The sequence below is a fragment of the Polypterus senegalus genome, chromosome 4 (assembly GCF_016835505.1).
Source record: "Polypterus senegalus isolate Bchr_013 chromosome 4, ASM1683550v1, whole genome shotgun sequence".
Taxonomy (NCBI): domain Eukaryota; kingdom Metazoa; phylum Chordata; class Cladistia; order Polypteriformes; family Polypteridae; genus Polypterus; species Polypterus senegalus.
In genome coordinates this window covers 78,467,343-78,486,307 of record NC_053157.1, presented here as the reverse complement: position 1 = coordinate 78,486,307, position 18,965 = coordinate 78,467,343, and the positions used below count along the sequence as shown (strand labels likewise).

General features: G+C 36.1%; 1 protein-coding gene across 3 annotated transcripts in view; it reads left to right on the top strand.

The window, feature by feature from the left end:
* The window catches only part of LOC120528581 (macrophage scavenger receptor types I and II-like), a 61,087-nt gene extending 44,071 nt beyond the window's left edge, over positions 1–17,016 (top strand). For 2 of the 3 annotated variants that reach the window (XM_039752759.1, XM_039752758.1), the window contains exons 7-9: positions 658–711; positions 15,787–15,966; positions 16,592–17,016. In XM_039752759.1, the coding sequence (XP_039608693.1) occupies positions 658–711; positions 15,787–15,966; positions 16,592–16,725 (368 nt within the window). In that variant the 3' untranslated portion in view covers positions 16,726–17,016. The remainder of the gene's footprint in view (positions 1–657; positions 712–15,786; positions 15,967–16,591) is intronic. The other variant, XM_039752760.1, reaches the window with a different exon arrangement.
* Positions 17,017–18,965: the final 1,949 nt, after the last annotated feature.

Sequence of the window (18,965 nt, the reverse complement as noted above, 5' to 3'; positions counted from 1 at the left end):
TACTTGTTTTCTAGGAAAATTTAGAACATTTTGTGCAAAATTAACTAATGCACTGTTCACTGTGCAGCAGTTGATGCTGATATGCTTGTTTACTATGGTATTAATATTCTGAAGAGGGTTGCAAGAGAAAAAAAAAGTTTTAATCAGAATTATCTTTTCCCAGAAAAGTACTGCACAATACACTTGGCTGTTTACTAATGGCAATAAGATGCAAGTGGTACATACAATCCAAATATTACTGACAACGTCAGCCTGCTCAGTTTTGACACACTTAAATAAGCTGCAACCAGAAGTCACATAATTGGAGTTTACCCTGTGCATTCTGGAATTATTGCTACATTACCAGATTATTCAAATGTGAATGTGGTAATTACTGTAGGTTTTATCCTCTGTAAAACATTTCCATTTAAATAAATTACATTTTTTTCTTCTTTAATTTATTGTGGAAAATGTAGATGTGAAACAGAGAATGGATGAGCAACTTGTTTAATTGTGTATTAGGTTTAAACTTCATTTTAATAATCCTGAAATCTTATTGCACATTCTCAAAAATGTAATCAAATACTGTAATAAGTTAATAGTTTTGGTATTCAACAACAGTGTGGCACATATGCATAATGAAATGCAACTAATTTAATTTGTTTTTCTCAATTTAAGGTATTCAAGGCTCAAAGGGAGAAAAGGGAGACCAAGGTGAAATAAACGACAAAGGTGAGTTAATGAACTTGTCCAACTGTTTAATTTTTTGTAAACTTAAGTATATAATATGGACAACAGACAAGCCTTGATAATGATTAATAATGATTAATGAATGAAATTAAGGTAGGTAAAGTGGCAGACTTAAAACTAATAATACTATTTTAAAATAAGCTTTCAGCTTTATACTTTAAAAAGATGGGAACCATGTGACTTTTCTTTACACCTAGAATGATATCAAGGAAAATACACATATGAAAGTGTGTGTTTATTTTAAATGAAAAGGTTTGAGGTTAAAAGAGATAGAGAGTGCAAAGTAAAGAAACAATCACAAATCCATTTATCTGCACCTCTTCTGAATCTTCCCATATAAACATTGTGATGGATGGCGGACAGGGGTTCAAGGGAGCGAGAGCGCCCCCTATCATTCACAACATGAATTCCTATCAACTTCTAAAACACTCTTTTCTCAGTTCCCACTTTTCTCTCTTTGTCATTCCTGCTCTTTCTTTTTCCTGCCATTGAGCATCTCCCCAACTCTGCTTGCAACTCTAGTCAGTTCTGGGGAGTTTAAACCACACCACACAGTGACTAATGGCCAAGCTTTTGATTACAAGGACACCAGGCTGGTGACTCTGAGTGTAGGTCTGCTCTTACATAGACAACACAAACTAACTGTTCTCACTCAGGAAACATGTTTACAACCTAGTAGCATTCTGAAAGATGTCCTTGGCCTCATTCTTAAATGAGCAACCTGTTCCCAGCTATTTTGGCTAGAGAGTCTGTGCTGTCACCTGCCTGCCAGGAAGACTTGTGTTGCCTTGCTCCATTAGCCCCCACCTTAGAATAGAATCAGATATCCTTGGAGTGTGTAGGGTCTTCTGGTCTTTTGCATTCTGGGTAAAATGTTGCAAATTTCATTCTGTCTCCTGCATTGGTTTCACTGGAGGCTGTGCTTATATGTAAAGAACTGCATAGGACCCATTCTTCAGTCTTGCTGTCACAATTTCTTGCTAAGTATTACCCCATATCCACCAGCATGTACACAGCGTTCACCCACATTCCCTGCACTACTTTAGAGATTTATATACATTTCTGACAAATCATAATTTTAAAATAGTTTCCAGTATGCAGTGACACAAAACCCCCTTGAGAACAGCAGTGTTAGTCTTTTTAGTGGATCCATTTATGTGTCACCTTTTACAGTAAGTGTGAATGCTGGAGTTCTGTCCCAGGCAGTGGGTTTCTAAGTTTTCAGGTTTTGGTCTATGCTTGCCTAGACCACCACCTGAATTTATCCCCTCATTTTTATGAATGGCAGTGGGTTTTCTGAAAGGTTTTTCTAGATTGCACAATGTTAAAGGTTTTTTTCTGTGAGAATTAGCACTTCTGTTTTGCCTCTGTGATGGAACTGGGGTACCAACGAGCCCCAAACTCCAACATGATAACACAAATGCAGTCCCAGGTTCAAATAAATGGATGTTTATTAACCACAATACCTCCAAAGTAACCAAAGCACAGGTAATCTCTTAAAATTCTCCTTACAATTCCTCTCCTATCACCACCAGCCTGCCCTCCTCCTCAGACGAGAGTTGCCTTCCTTCCTCCCAGCTCGCCTGGATAAGGGAGTGTGGTCCCTTTTATTGAGGACCCAGGACTACCTCCAGTGCTAGGGCGGCTGCCTGTTGGAAGTACTTCCGGTTCATACAAAAGTCAGATATAGCAGGTAGCAGCTCTCACTGCAGCTCCCCCTTGAGGCACCCACAGAACCCTGCTGGTTCCCAAATGGGTGGCAATATGGAGGGCTGCTAAACATCTTTCAGAGACCATCCTGACCAAGGAAGTTATTAAGCACATGTCCTGGTAAGGATGCCTGTCCATTTGTTTTGGGCTTCCAGGTAAGGAACCATCTCCTATGGCAGGGATGTCCATCCATCATCCATTAAGGCTGCCTTGTCCGGGTGCAATATCCTTCCCTCTCTTAGCCAGAATGCCTTTCTGTTCACTCTGCTTGTCCATTCTATGTGTCTCCTACACCTCTTATGCCCATAACTTTACCAGTTCATGTTCAACTTTGCTAAATGTTTAAGCATAACTTTTATTCCTGCGTAAAGTTAAGACCTTGACAAGAAGTTCTTCCAGTCTTAATTATGGTTATAAATCATCAGTAAAGTGGTTATTCAACTCTGTGCAGTGTGGCATTTTATATGCTGGAAAAATTGCTTATGAATATTAAGGATTCATATGTATTATAATGAAGTAATATCAAGAGAAACATGTCTCACTTAAGCCACTTTGAAACATTCCAAGTGAAATTATTTTAGCAGGCTACATTATTCACAGATTAATAGCCATTTTACTGATGCTTTGTAAGTGTATTATCACCAAGATACAGTAAGCATAAATGTGTAATAGATGCAGTACCTAAACTAAAGTGTTACCAAGGAGCTTTTATTAACCAGTAAAACACAAACCCATAGAATGTATATTTTCCACTTGGAACAAAATACTCATTAAGCAATTGCATGTTATTAATATGTGGTTTTCATAACTTCATTTGGTAAAATAAATCAAATGTAGTAAATAATACACTTCTTTTTTTACTTCCATGAAAATGGGATTTAGAGGTCAAAAGTCCTGATTCTGGTTCTATTTTCAAAACACTGAGAAAAGTTGACTTTAACACGATGTCTGTACTTGTGTATCTGTGGAAACCTGTGTACAATGATAACTTAAAAAAATCGATCTACCTTCTTTAAACAAGTTGCTTTGAATTTGTCTTACTCCGGGTCTAATTTTTTTGGTTGTTTTGGTCAAGTACTTATGTACATCTCCTTCAAAAATGATTTAAATCTGTGTCCCAACAATAAATCCCATAGATGTTTTTTAATTTATCCAAGATTTCTGCAGTCTGATCAATTTAGTCATCAGACTAGGCCTATTGATTTACTAAATTTTTCCATTATTAATTTCTGAGATAATATAAATTATGCAAATAATGAGAAAGCAACGGCAAAGGCACTTGAGAGACTGAAACAGGAATTGAAACGAGATGAAACAGGCCAATGAATGGCTACGACAGGAATTCCAACAGGCAAATGAAAGGCTGCGTCAAGAGGTGCAACTTGAACTTCGACAGGTGCTGGGTAAAATTGAAAAGCGCATTCAGGAAAACTCGGTTAAACTGAGCACGCTTGCTGATCAATTGGAGCATCTTAAGGAGACATACACGAATCGGATTGCAATGGCTGGACATTTAGCTGCCAGTGCCTAGGAAAGAGCAGTAAATGTCAGTTCCGAATGCAAAAAACTCGGAGAAAAACTTGGAGACAAACTGGCTGCTTTAGAAGATGGGAGTAGAAGGTATAATGTCAGATTTGAAGGTCTGACGGAGAATCGAGAAAGTTCAAAAACTGTGAAATTCGCAGCTGAACTTTTTTCTAAAATAATCGGGGGCGACTTTAAAGCAGAATCTGAGATAGCTGCGGCTTACCGCGTATGCGGATCAAACACCGTCAGACCCCGACCAAGATCTTTTATAGTTCGTTTGAACGATTATCATTCCGGCAAAACTGAAAGTGGAATGGCAAAGTCATTTCTATGTCTTCGCTAGCAAGGAAGAAGCAGAAAATGAATTAAGAAAGCTGATCCCGGGACTATTCTGATACATAATAGTGAGTCATGGCGGTAAATGATAAATGATAAAGCTAGGATTAATAATCTACTGTCTGATCTATTCTTTTAAAATATGGGTTTTTATCAGCATATATTCTCATATATTCTTATTATTACTTAGTATTACTAGGGCTATCTGTTTATGTTTTATTGTGCTTAATTACTTTTCCTCCTTTTTTTTTCTCTTTTTCTTTTCTAATTATTTCATGTGTACCCTAAACGAGACTGTTCAATATCATACCCTTGGTTTACTGTTATTGCTATTACTGCATTAAGACTTGTTATGCTTATTTTGGACACATCTTTAACACCATCACCTGGGTTTATTATCTGGGTGTATCATCTTAATGCACTAAAATTGCTGAAGACTATATATATATTTTAAGTGCAAAATTCTTTTTTTTTCTTTTTAAAGACTATATTGGTAACAGATATCTCTATCTTTTAACCATAAAGCGCCACTACATGGGGCTTGTTGTGCTTTGGACGTGCTCTGTCTCTGGGTATGTCAGAGGACTGGGACTGCGTGAAGTGGGTTTTAGCCTCACTTGGGGAGGCAAAAAGGGAGGGTGGGGGTTAAGGGGGGGAGAGAAAGAGAGCAGGCTTGATCTATACCTAATCTATCATCTCAATCTTTATAATTATAACTATCAACGTAATAATAAGCTGCATGGCAACAACTCTTGGGGAAATAGGAAATTAAGACCTAAACTATCTCACTTCCAGTTAAGACTATAAAATGACATCAAAAACTCAGAATCAGTGTCTCCATGATGGGACAGTTAACTTCGTAAGCTGGAATGTTAAAGGCCTGAATCACGAATTAAAGAGAAAGAAAGTACTTTCTCACCTAACAGGTCTAAATGCTAAAATAGTATTTTTACAGGAAACCCACTTACTAAGCAAGGATCAGTTCCGCTGCAAAAGACTGGACTGGCCAAATGTTCCATTCTAGTTTTACAAAGAAAACTAGAGGGTGGGAATTCTCATACATAGAACAGTACCATTTGTAGCATCAGATGTAGTATTGGATCCTGAAGGGAGATATGTAATGGTCATGGGAGACTTATCTAACTGTAAAATGATTTTGATAAATGTTTATGCACCTAATGTTGATGATAAGGAATTTATACAAAATTTATTTGCATCCATTCCCAATCTGAACACTCATAAAGTTATAATGGCTGGGGACTTTAATTGTGTTTTAAATCCACTTTTAGATAGGACTTCCTCCACAGGGGGAACGGCAACTAACACGCAAAGATAATTACAAAGTTTATAACTGATCACAACTTATCAGATCCCTGGAGGTTTTTAAACCCAAATTCAAGAACATATTCTTTCTACTCACCAGTACATCATTGCTACTCAAGGATTGATTACTTCTTTATAGACAATAACTTCTTGCCTAAGATTAAATCTTGTAAATACGATGCTATTGTTATTTCAGACCATGCACCTATGATCTTGGAGCTGAAATTACTAAGCCCCATACACTCACCCGCAGATGGCCTCAACCGCTTCTATTAGCTGACGAGAATTGTACTGAATTTATATCCAAACAAATCAAATTCTTTCTAGAGACAAATACATCCCCTGAGATCTCTGCAGGAATACTCTGGGAAACTCTTAAGGCCTTCTTAAGAGGACAGATTATCTCATATCTTTCCCACAGAAATAAATCCGAAGCAAGAAAGTAGCAGAGATAAAAGCGAAATTACTAAAATAGATGAAGAACATGCCAGACTACCAAGCGAGACTCTACATAGAGGAGGCAGGCTCTACATTCAGAATTAAACCTCTTGACAACTAAAGAAACCGAACAACTAATTTACAAATCCAGACATCATTATTATGAACATGGAGAGAAAGCTAATAAGCTTTTAGCTCAACAAATTCACAAGCAAGAAGTGCAACGCAATCTCGTAATCACTAACACTAACGGAGATAAAATCATCGAACACAAAAATATAATGCACACTTTCAGAGACTACTATAAATCCCTATATACTACTGAGTTTAAAGAAGACAATATACAATCTAATGCATTTCTGGATACATTACAGATACCACAAATAGACGCTTTTAGTGTGGAGGAACTTGATAAACCTCTGTCATTATCAGAATTACTAGATGCTATAAAGTCACTCCAAGGTGGAAAAGCAGCAGGCCCTGATGGCTACCCTGCAGAGTTTTACAAGAAATTCTCCGCTCAGCTAGCTCCCTCCTATTAGCAACATTTACAGAAGCCAGAGATAACCAATCTCTTCCACAAACCTTTCGCCAAGCACTAATCACTGTCTTTCCAAAACAAAATAAGGACTTATTACAATGTGCATCATACAGACCAATTTCACTTCTGAATAACGACGTTAAAATACTCTCTAAAATCATAGCTAGAAGGATGGAGAAAGTGCTCCCTCGTAATATCACAAGACCAAACTGGATTTATTAGGGGCCGACACTTATCTTCAAATCTTCGACGCCTGTTTAATGTAATATACTCACCAACTAAATCAAACACCCCAGAAATATTATTATCATTGGATGCAGAAAAGCATTCGACATGATTGAATGGAAATACCTTTTACTATATTGGAGAAGTTTGGGTTTGGCCCAACATTTGTGCATGGATTAAATTACTGTATACTAACCCAGAAGCTTCAGTTTGCATCAATAACATTTGCTCAGACTACTTTAAACTAGAACGTGGCACAAGACAAGGATGCCCTTGTCACCGCTGCTGTTTGCATTGCCATTGAACCACTGGCAATACATTGTCGAAATACTGATCAGATAAAGGGGATTAGCAGAGAAGGACTGGAACAGAAAATCTCATTATATGCAGATGACATGGTACTGTATATATCGGACCCAGAAAATTCTGTGCCTGCAGTCTTAGCAGCACTCACAGAATTTCAAAAGATCTCTGGTCTCAGAATTAATCTGAATAAAAGTGTACTCTTTCCAGTGAATTCTCAAGCATATAATATTAGATTAGACACCCTACCTTTTATCATTGCAGAACAGTTTAAATACCTAGGGGTAAACATCACAAGTAAACATAAAGCTCTTTATCAACAAAATTTCGCTCTGCATGGAAAAAATTAAACAAGACTTGCATAGATGGTCAACCCTTCATCTCACACTAGCTGGAAGAATTAACACTGTTAAGATGAATATTCTTCCTAAGCTCCTTTTTATTTCAAAACATACCAATATACATTAATAAATCATTCTTTAAGCAATTAGATTCAACAATAACCTCATTTATTTGGAATTCAAAACATCCACGCATCAAAAGAGCGACCCTACAAAGACAAAAGGCAGAAGGTGGCATGGCTCTACCTAACTTCCAGTTTTATTACTGGGCAGCAAATATACAGGCGATAAGAACCTGGACACAAATAGAAGAACATACACAGGCTTGGACCGCAATAGAAGTAAAATCCTGCAGTACTTCTTTGTATTCCTTGCTCTGTGCTCCAATAAACACACGCTATCGGCAATACACTAATAACCCAATTGTGCTCCACTCACTTAGAATCTGGAACCAATGTAGAAAGCATTTTAAGACGGAGAAGCTTCTATCTGTGGCACCCTGCAAGAGAACCACCTCTTTCAACCTTCACAAACATATGCAGTTTTAATATCTGGAAAAATTTGGAATTAACTTGCTTAGAGATCTTTATATAGACAACGTCTTTGCATCCTATGAACAATTACATTCCAAATTTAACATTCCAGCTACACATTTCTTTCACTATCTTCAAATCAGGAACTTTGTTAAACAGAACCTTCCAGATTTTCCTCATCTTGCACCCTCATCCACGCTGGAAAAATATTGCTCAATTTCAAGGATTAGACTCCATCTCTACAATATATAAAATCATTTTACAATCCCTTCCTTTCAAAGATCCAAGAGGACACTGGGAAAAGATCTCTCAATTAATATATCAGAAAAGGAGTGGGAAAGTAGCAATGCAGAGAATTCACTCGAGCTCCATATGCACAAAGCATACAATTATACAACTCAAAATTATATATCGAGCACATCTGTCTCGACTAAAACTCTCCAAAATGTTTCCAGGGCATGATCCAACCTGCGAACGTTGCAACCAAGTCCCAGCCTCACTGGGTCACATGTTCTGGGCCTGCACCAAATTAACATTATTCTGGACAAAAATTTTTATTACCTCTCAGACAGCCTTGGACTCACAATCCCTCCTAACCCATTAACAGCTGTGTTTGGGGTTCTTCCAGAGGGGCTTAAAGTGGAGAAAGACAAACAAATTGTGATTGCATTCACTACACTGTTGGCACGCAGACTTATTCTGATAAACTGGAAGAACCCAAACTCTCCTCTTTTAAGTCAGTGGGAAACTGATGTGTTATATTATTTAAAATTGGAAAAATCAAATACTCAGTTAGAGGATCCGTACAGACTTTTTCAAAACATGGCAGGATCTAATCAGTAATATTTTAAAATAAGTTTATAAAGCACAGAGAATTTATTAATTTAGGTATGTTTACAAGCCTTAAATTTTACACCGTTTGGCTTGCTCTCTCTCTCAGGGCTGGGGATCGATCTGTTCTTAACTAATTCTTTTTTTGTAAAACTTGATTGCTTTGTATGGATTGTAATAAAATTAATAAAAAATAAAAATAAATAAATAAATAAATTATGCAAATATACACATATACACACAGATGCACATGCACCTACACACTCCAAATAATTTATTAATGAAGATACCTGAGAGCTTTTTTGCCCTACTAGAGCACATGCTGGATGATGAAGAGAAAGCACAGAGACATTAAGCCATCCCTGTACCGATCTATCTAGCCATGCAGCTTGTTTACTTAATTTCATCCAATGTCTTTAGTTTCAAATTAAATCTTACTTACGTTATTCACTTTATTCAATTTCTTGTTCGGGTGGCACAGTGGCGCAGTGGTAGCACTGCTGCCTCACAGTTAGGAGACCCAGGTTTGATTCCCGGGTCGGCCCTGCGTGGAGTTTGCATGTTCTCCCTGTGTCTGCGTGTCTTTCCTCTGGGTGCTCTGGTTTCCTCCCACTGTCCAAAGACATGCAGGTTAGGTGCATTGGTGATCCTAAATTGTCCCTAGTGTGTGTGCCCTGTGGTGGGCTTGTGCCCTGCCTTGTACCCTGTGTTGACTGGGATTGGCTCCAGCAGACCCATGTGACCCTGTGTTAGGATATAGCGGGTTGAACAATGGATAGATGGATGGAATTTCTTGTTCATTTCACGCTACATTTACTTGTGTATATAATAAAGAAAAGTAAATGTACTTGACTGTATATTGGTGTGCACTACAAACAATTGCATTATATTGTAAAATCATCTGCTGAGTGATTTCCTACACTACCAGAAACTGAAATATACATTGAAGTACTATAGGGAACATTCCTTACCAATTTTTGTTTCTTTTTTTTTTTTTGCATCTACACATTTCTGATTCTCTGATTTTGCATGTAAATCTAATCAATGTATTTACATTCTTTTTAACAAACATGATCTGTTTAAAATAGTCATAGTGTAATGAATGGAAACAATAAATGACATCCTAATCATGCATAAAACTGGCATCACTTTTACTCCTGCAACTCCCTTCACAGAGTGAGAAATAGAGATTATATACAACAGTAAAAAAATCACCTCTTTTATTCTGTGTGTCTGCTAAGCTTTATACGAACTGCCTCTTTTTATATTAAATAATTGTACTTGTCAATTATAGCAACTCATAACTTGTCAATTATAGCAACTCATAACTTAAAAACAAATATCATTGTTTTTTGTCCAACAAGCAAATTGTAAATCTCCAAAAGTTCCTAGTTTTGCTTGAATAAAGCTTTCTTTTATCCATGAATCTTACAAACCTCCAGACCAGACTCCCTTGTATACTAATTGCAAGTTCTTTTGGAATATTGTTTTTCTCTCTCATACAACTTTTTATTATTGAGAGATACACATTGCGAAATTGGCCTTTGCACACTGAAAAGATTCACATAATATTAGTACAGTAAAAAAACTCATTCAGATAACACTTTCTGTGCAAATACTTTTTCAGATCACAGTTACAAAAAATTTGTCAGTGTTGTTCCAGAGCATAAAATTGTAAACCGCATACAACTTTTAATTCTTAAAATTGGTATGTTTGTACTTTAAGTGGCCAGAAAGCTATTTTAAATATTTTAATATTTGTCACTTTTTTGCTTAGGTGATGTTTATCTTAGAATATTGTCCAGAAAACAGTTTTTCAGTACAAGAGAGAATAAAGGCACTTCACATTCATATAGACAATTGTTTTCCTTATTTAAGTACAAGACAATCTACTGTAGGAGCAAGTTTTACCAAATAATTTTCCTTTACTGCCTAAGATATAATTTGAATTCCTTTGTTTTATATTTGAAATTAATTAAACATATCTTTTCATTCAGGTTTTTTATGTAATATAACATTTACATGCTTAATCTTGCTTGGCAGCCGAGGGTCGCTGGGGACTATGGATGCAAGGCAGATACCAGCTCAGATGTGGACGCATATCCATTTCAGGGGTACAATGCGCATGTACTCACATTTACATCCAAACGCAGGCAATTTGGATTTGTCAGCTAACCTGACATGCATGTCTTGCAGATGTTAGAGAAAAACTAGATACTCTGAGGCACGGGGGCCAATTATTCATACCTGCTAGGTGGGGGAAAGGGAATTATTGGCAACAACGTATGTTAATAGTTAGTCTGGCCACATTCAGCAGCCTACAATTGAAAACATGTATTACTTGAGCTCAGAGGCTCATCTTTGGTATCAAAAGATTCAGTTTTAGTGTACTGTAATAATGGTTTTATATAAACAATACATCAAAAACTCTGACATGTGTGAGAAGCCTTGTCTTTGATATGCAGTGGAGTGGAGGCTTTCCATACTTGTCAAAAGACTTTGTAGGCTGTTTTTTTTTTCTCATTTTTGACTTTTACAAAATATTCATCCTACAGTATCTAAAACAACAACAGGATTCATCTAAATTCTTTGCTTGAAACTTGTACTGTATTTGTAGTGCACAATTTATTTCTTAAGCAAAAACGACAACAACAAAAACAAATCAGCAACAATAATAACAATAATAATAATAATAATGATACTAGACTTCAAATGAGTGATATAATTTCAAAGTCTTGTTTTATGTAATTTAGTTTAATTTTGAGTACAGTATGTTAATGTTACTTTTGTTTATTGTCTGCTTTGTTTTCTGTACCTGATCTATATTCCATGTGTTTTCTGGGTGATCTCCCAATAGGTGGGCCCACCTGCCAAACACTGCCAGGAACTGCCCTCCACACTAAAAATCCAGAGGATCTTCCACAGTTCCTTGTTGTTCATTTTGCACGTGTTAGGGAGTTGTTGATTTATTGGATTTTTGCCCATTTTGCTCTGTTTTTTAACTTTGCCATTGTATTGTGTTTTGGGACTTGTTTGTCTTATGCTTGCTGGCATCTCCTTCTGACCTTGTGTGCTATAAGGAACTCTATGTACTTAGAAGACATTCTTGTAATAATAAATCTTTTATTTTATAAAGATTCTTCATGGCCTTTTTTGTGTTTAGCCAAGATCTTTGACAGGATTTCACCATTTAGAAGGCAATTTTGGAATGGTTCTTGTAACCATTTAGTGCTTTGGGACTTACAGTTCATAACAGAATGTACTGTTAAAGTCAAAATATAAAAGTCTCCCAAATGGTCTTACTTTAAAATTTACGGTTGTGCTTGAAAGTTTGTGAACCCTTTAGAATTTTCTATATTTCTGCAAAAAATATGACCTAAAACATCATCAGATTTTCACTCAAGTCCTAAAAGTAGATGAAGAGAAACCAGTTAAACAAATGAGACAAAAATATTATACTTGGCCATTTATTTATTCTGCTTCTTATTTGAAAATCTGTCTGCTCTTGTGAGTTAAGCAAATGGTAATATTGTTTTCTCTTCATTCACTGGATGGATGTAGTAAGTACAAATCATGGGTCACTGTTTAAAGATGATTATTATATTTCAGTTGCATCAAGGTTTATGAAATTCATTTTTACCTAAATGAAATGTTTATGTTTATGGTTTGTCAGACTTTTTAGGTACAGTTATGATTTTGCTGTCACTATCACTGTAGGCTACCTTCTAGGTCGAAATGTCAAATACAGATTTGCCTTTATAAGTAACCTGTAGCAATGTATAGATTCAAACATGTCTGGTATGACCTCAATTTACCAATTAAATTTTTCCCCAGAATTGCTATGGGAACTTCGGTCATTGCTCTCTCAATTTTAGGGTGCTGGAGGGAGCATTAACACAATATACAAGATTAGTGTAACTACAGTATGACCAAAGGAAAAACCCTTTCAGACACATAAAGAACATGAAAACTTCACATGGAAAACGATTGGATTCAGACATTGAAATAAATGATAGATCTTTGAGGAAGCCGATCTAATCTTTGCGTTACTGTTGTGGTTATCCGAGTGAAAGAGGGTCAACAAAACAGGAATATTGCCCATTTACTCATAAGGTCCAAACAAAAACGTTTGATAGTATGAGAAAAAAAACAACAAAAGTAAATGCCACATAGCAGAGTGGCCTCTAAGTTTTTAGGATAGTCTGACTCAGAGCTTCTTTCGTAAGTCATCTCAGTGATAATGACATCTCTAGCTGGGTGGTCATCCTATTAAAGCTCTGGGACCAGAAGGGTCAGGGTCAGTTGACCTCACTGGGTGGTTTCTTGAGACTGTGGAGATAGAAAATGACAAGTCTGTTAGCAGTAACGGCCCCTCTTGGCTCAGGGTGAAAGGGCTGGGAAGGGCTTGGATGATAATCCTTGGACATGCATGCATGACAGTGTGCTGTCACATGCAAAGTTCTCATAACCAATAACTGTGACAACATTTAAATCCTTATTCCTACAGCTGCACCATGGTGTTTTGAACAAGTTAAAATATAGATTTATAATAAATTAACATTTAGACTGTTTAAAATGAGCAATAGAACCCAAAAAAACAAAGTTTGATAAACAGGACCCATAAGGGTTATTTGTTTAAGTAATATCTAAGTTATTTCAATATCCCATGCAGATTCTTAAAAATTTAAACTTATGGAGGTTTCTTTTTTGACTATGTGATTTAGTAGCTTGTTCCATAATTAATCATTTGCAAGATGAAGTGCTTCCTAGATTCTGTCTTGCAAGCATTGGTTGTGGGGATTTAAGTCACCCCGAGAGAAGCCAAAGCAACCACATAGCCACTTGTTAGTGTCACCGGAAAAAGCCATATTATGTATAATATTTATTAGACTACCACAGTCACATTTAAATGTGTTTTTTCACACATTTCATAATGGAAATTTTTTAGATACTTTAAATATACAGAATGTTTAACTTCAGAATGAAAGTTTTACCTGGAGAACATCTTTTTTTTCTCAGCTCCCCCTCAGAACTATTTCTACCTCCACACAGCCATTTCTGAAAATCTTCAAAATCTTCAAGCGCCACATTGCGTCAGGTGCATGATTCACAGTTTCCTTTTAAGAACTGAATCACCACAATATAGAAGATTAAGTAAAATGATTAAAAATATATAATTATAATACAAAATTTTTAAAAGCTTGCTTACTTAACCTCATTAAGTAGGTTTTCAGTAATTCACCCAAAGGTAGTTTTTGCTTTTGTAACTTGTGTAGGATTGGATCCTGCTTCCTCACAGCTCCAGCAGCTTTGATACAGTTTCTGCTCAGATTGCCACCTAAGTGTAGTCTGCACATTCTCTCCAAGTTGGCCTCGGTTATTCTTTGTATACTCTATTTTTCTCACACATTGTAGAAATGATCAAGGTTGATAAGAATTGCTATAAGTGATATGAGTCCCTGTGTGGGTATATTACACTACTGACTAAACGTTTTTGAACACCTCAGTTTTTTTCCTGTTTTTCTTTGAATTTAATCAGTTGAAATGCAATGAATAACTTAAAATTATGAAAAGGTAAGCAGTAAACTGCCACAGGTTTAAATTTAAACTTTTGCTTGTCCGAAACTGAATAAAGGAAATTAAGCAAATGAGCCTTCTTCAAGGAACAACTATTAGGTTACAACCTGCAAATATTCCGTAACAATTAAAGTAAATTAAGCCTTGCAAGTTGACGCACACAATTTGCACAGGTGGCCCAACTTCTGTTGATTCCTTAAAAACCCTTCATCTGTCTTAAAGCAGAGTTGAAATAGACTGTTGTTACAACACCCTCTGAAGTACTACTTGGACAATATTACACTGTAGAAAGTTGTATATGCCAGTGATAATGGCAAGAAAACATAAAATAAAAAATTAAAGGAGACAGAACATTATTACTCTTAGAAGTGTAGGCCTTTCATTTAGAGAAATTGCAAAAAAAAGTCAAAGTGTCTGTGAGTATGGTGTCCTACACAATCCATAGGTAATTGGAAACTGGAAGAATCTCTGATAGGAAGAGCTCTGGCAGACCCAAAGTCAGAACTCAATCATTAGGCAAGTTTCTGAGGGTCACCAGCTTGCATGATAGGTACATCACAGCACAACAGTGAATTTTTTATTCACCATTGTTTATTTATTTTATGCCTTGTGTTGATAAAGCATTAAGACAGAATACTTCATATATTTCCATAAAAACTGAAAAATAAACAGTTGTGCTGTAAAACGTTTGACCGGTAGTGTATGTACCTTACCATAGACAGATATCCTTGAAGGAGTGTCAACTAGTAGTAATTCAGACATAGCTGGACTAGCTGTGCATGCCTAAAAATGTTTTACCATTCCTCCAAGGTGCTTCTGCAGGAGTTGTAGGGTTGGTTTCTGCCTTACACTCAGTGCTGTGCATTTAGGCTGTGTGGCCCTGAGACCAAGGGAATGGGTGGATAGATAAATACATAACTACTACAATTCAATTTCCATCTTACTCATTTCATTTCATATGAGTGAAAAAAAATCTAATTAAAAGAGTGTTGTTGTGTCCACGTATGTGTTCTCTCCAGGGCTGATCCCGGCCTTGCACTTGTCTTCACCTCTACATGACCCTGTGTTGAATTAAGCAGATTTGAGAATATTTGTATGTATGAAAGGTATACAGTATTTGTACTGTATGTAAGCCATTGTCAGCAATTTGTTTCTTAAGTTTTAATGTATTTATTTAGATTTAATTTATTAAGATTTTTTTATTTATTAAGATTTCTTATAAAGGGCATTAAAACTATTGTTTTCTTTTCTGAACCAGCATGAAAATCTACCAGAAAAGCTAGTATTCTAACATTAAACCTCATTTTGCTTTCATTGCTTTACTGTGTTTTGTATTTTTTCTCATTATTAATATGTTTATTTATTTGTTTAGCAGTAGTTCGACTGAAGGGCGGTCACAACGTAAACAGCGGCAGGGTAGAGGTGTTTTATGCAGGACAGTGGGGAACCATCTGTGATGACAAATGGGATATCAATGATGGGATGGTTATCTGCAGAATGCTTGGATACAAATCTGCTTTGAATGTTCATTTCCGTGCCTTATTTGGAGAAGGTATTTTCAGTTTTATTAACTTTTAAACATCTCAAGCCTTTTTGATTTTAATGGTTAAATTTATTTTTAAATCAACATCAATTGATCAATATTTATTTTTAGTCTATTTTTCATTGAGAAAGCTACCTCAACCGAATTTATGATAGGAATGTATTTCATCACATATTCTGGCTTTATATTTCAGCTAAAACATGTTTCTTTAAATAACCCCCTTTCTGAGCCACTCCTTGTTGACTAATTTCTTTACTCTTTACATAAAATAATATCCCTACAACCCATGTCTGATTTTTAAAAAAGGTTAGTAAATCTGAAAAATAATTACAAAAATGTATTTTACCAACCTAAATGCATCTTGCAGCTGATAGGACAATTTATTATCAACTACTGCATAATTATTGACATTTGATGCATATTGCAACTTTTATAATAACATTTAAAAATCTATACAGAATTAAATCTAATTTTTAGGACTGAATTTAAAATAACCCAATTCACTGTTAGAAAAAACAAAGCAAAAAATATCTGAAACAAATCCTATTAATATTTTTCTGTTTTTATTTTCTTTCAATATTATTTATGACAAAAATGTTAGTAATGCAAATATTTTATGTATTTCTAATTTTAGGTTCTGGCCCTATCTGGATGGATGAAGTTGCATGTACTGGAAAAGAAAGCTCAATTTATGACTGCTCTTTTTCAGGATGGGGTAAAACCAACTGTCAGCACATTGAGGATGCTGGCGTAACATGCAGAAATTAGCGCTAAGTGAAACGCAGTAAGATTTGATTGGGGATACTTGTTAAATAATGTATGTTTATTATTTTATTAAGATACTTGTAATTTATAGTTGATAGAGTAAAACATATAATAAATGTTTTGTTCAAAATTTAAATTCATCTTAAAATATGCTTTCAGAATATTTTCTATCTTTAAGTTTATGTGTAATTCAACAAAGCATTGACAGGTATATAAAGAAAATCTATATATATAATTCACTAAGGGCACGCAAGACAGAGGGCCACACCTGCCAACTCACAGAGCCCCGCCCACCAATTCTAAGACCATGGGATACGCACGACAGAGCCCTGCCCGCCAACTTTAACCCTCCTCCCGCGTCATGGGATATGCACGACAGAGCCCCGCCCGCCAACTCTAACTCTCCTGCCGCGTCCACCCTCGCTCTTGAGGCATGCTTACTGCCTGCTCATGTGCCCGCACAGAACACCTCACCAAACACAACCTCAGTCGCTTTCGTCTCTGCTACAGTCCATATGAACCTCAGAGCCACGTTGACTTTTCATTGTCCTTTTCGATACCGGCTGCTTTTCTATATATATAATCGACAAAGTCGCCCAACCATGGGATACACACGACAGAGCAAACAGCAATAATTAGCAAACAAACAAAGATAACTGGCAGGTACAGTACAAAATTCACAATTGGTATGCCAGCTTGAAAAGATAAGTTTTGAGGGTAGTTTTAAAATGTGTTATTGAATCGAGCTGATGTATACAAGAGAGAAGAGAATTCCCGAGTTGAGGAGCACTGTGAGAGACGCTTGAGCTCCCATAGCACAGAGTTTGATGTGTGGTACAGAAAGTAGAGCTGCAGATGAGGATCTGAGTGAGCGAGAGGGAGTGTAAGTCTGTAGGAGATCAGTGAGGTTGTGGAGAGCTTTAAATGTTAAGAGCAGTATTTTGTATTGTATTCTGTATTTAACTGGGAACCAGTGAAGTTGAGAGAGAATAGGTTTAGTATGTTCAGTGGATTTAGAACAGCAGGTTATTATCCTGGCAGCAGAATTTTGAATAAATTGTAAGTGATGTATATGTTTTTGTGGGATGACAGATAGAATAGCATTACAGTAATCTATACGTGAGGTGCCTTGGGCATTAACCAGTACTTTAGTACTGTGTTGAACAGGACGAAGTCTAGAAATGTTTCGGAGATAGAAGAAAGCAGTCCGAGAAATGTTACTTATACAGGAAGAATTATTTAATAATAATAATTATTATTATTATTATTTAATAATTGCCATTATTAGTGTATAAATGGATATAAATAATTGCATGTAAACAATTCGCCAAAATCTGTTGTATGTAAACAATACTGTTTAAAGCGTTATTGTTTCTTCATCAGAAAACCCGGTTTCCACATCTACCTGTATTAGTTTAAATGGCACTTTTACCACTCGCAATACTGCGGACGCGCTGACTTATCGTGTCGACTGGGCAACACAGTGAATGCGGCGTCTATCTATATATGTCTATGTTTTCCATAGCCTGCTACAGGAAGGTACTCTCTCGACCATTGGCATTGGTTTTGCTCCTTGCTATTTTCGTTATACTGCGACGGTGGTTTCCTAAGCCTTTGTTATACCGAATTCCTTTCTCACCATTTTCCGTTCCTATTCTTACACCACCATATGCTACGGCGGGCTTTGGCTAGTTAAGAAATAATAGTGTTTGAAAAGTAATTTGCGCTGTGTATTACATAGGATAGCACAGAGAAATGATTCTCAACTTCAGTCCTGGGGCCCTCTGTGTCTCCTGATGTTAGTTCCAACCAGTTTCTCAATCACAGTCAGTCACTGTTACCTTCGGTTTTTCTCATTGTTAAATTAGCTGACCGGTTTTGTTTCAGTTATTTTGCATTTGAAACAGCAAAACAGTGACAGATTTACACATAATAGAAATTAAGTCACATGTGTATGTTTTTTGTATCTTTAAACACTTACTTTCTTTTGATATTGTTTAATTCATGTTTTCTGTGGAGTGTGCTTTCTTATATGAGAGATTATTATTCTCTGAATAACCAGAAAATTAAAAAAAAGAAATGAAAAAAGAATTAATTCTTACTCATCTGCCACATACTGTATAAATTCCTGCTTCAATCACTAAAAATATTGCATAACCAGTCTGAAGTTTATGGTTGGGTGTATAAAACTGGGAAATAATTAAATTAGTAGTCCAATTAAAAGAAGAAATGGGTTGTGTGGG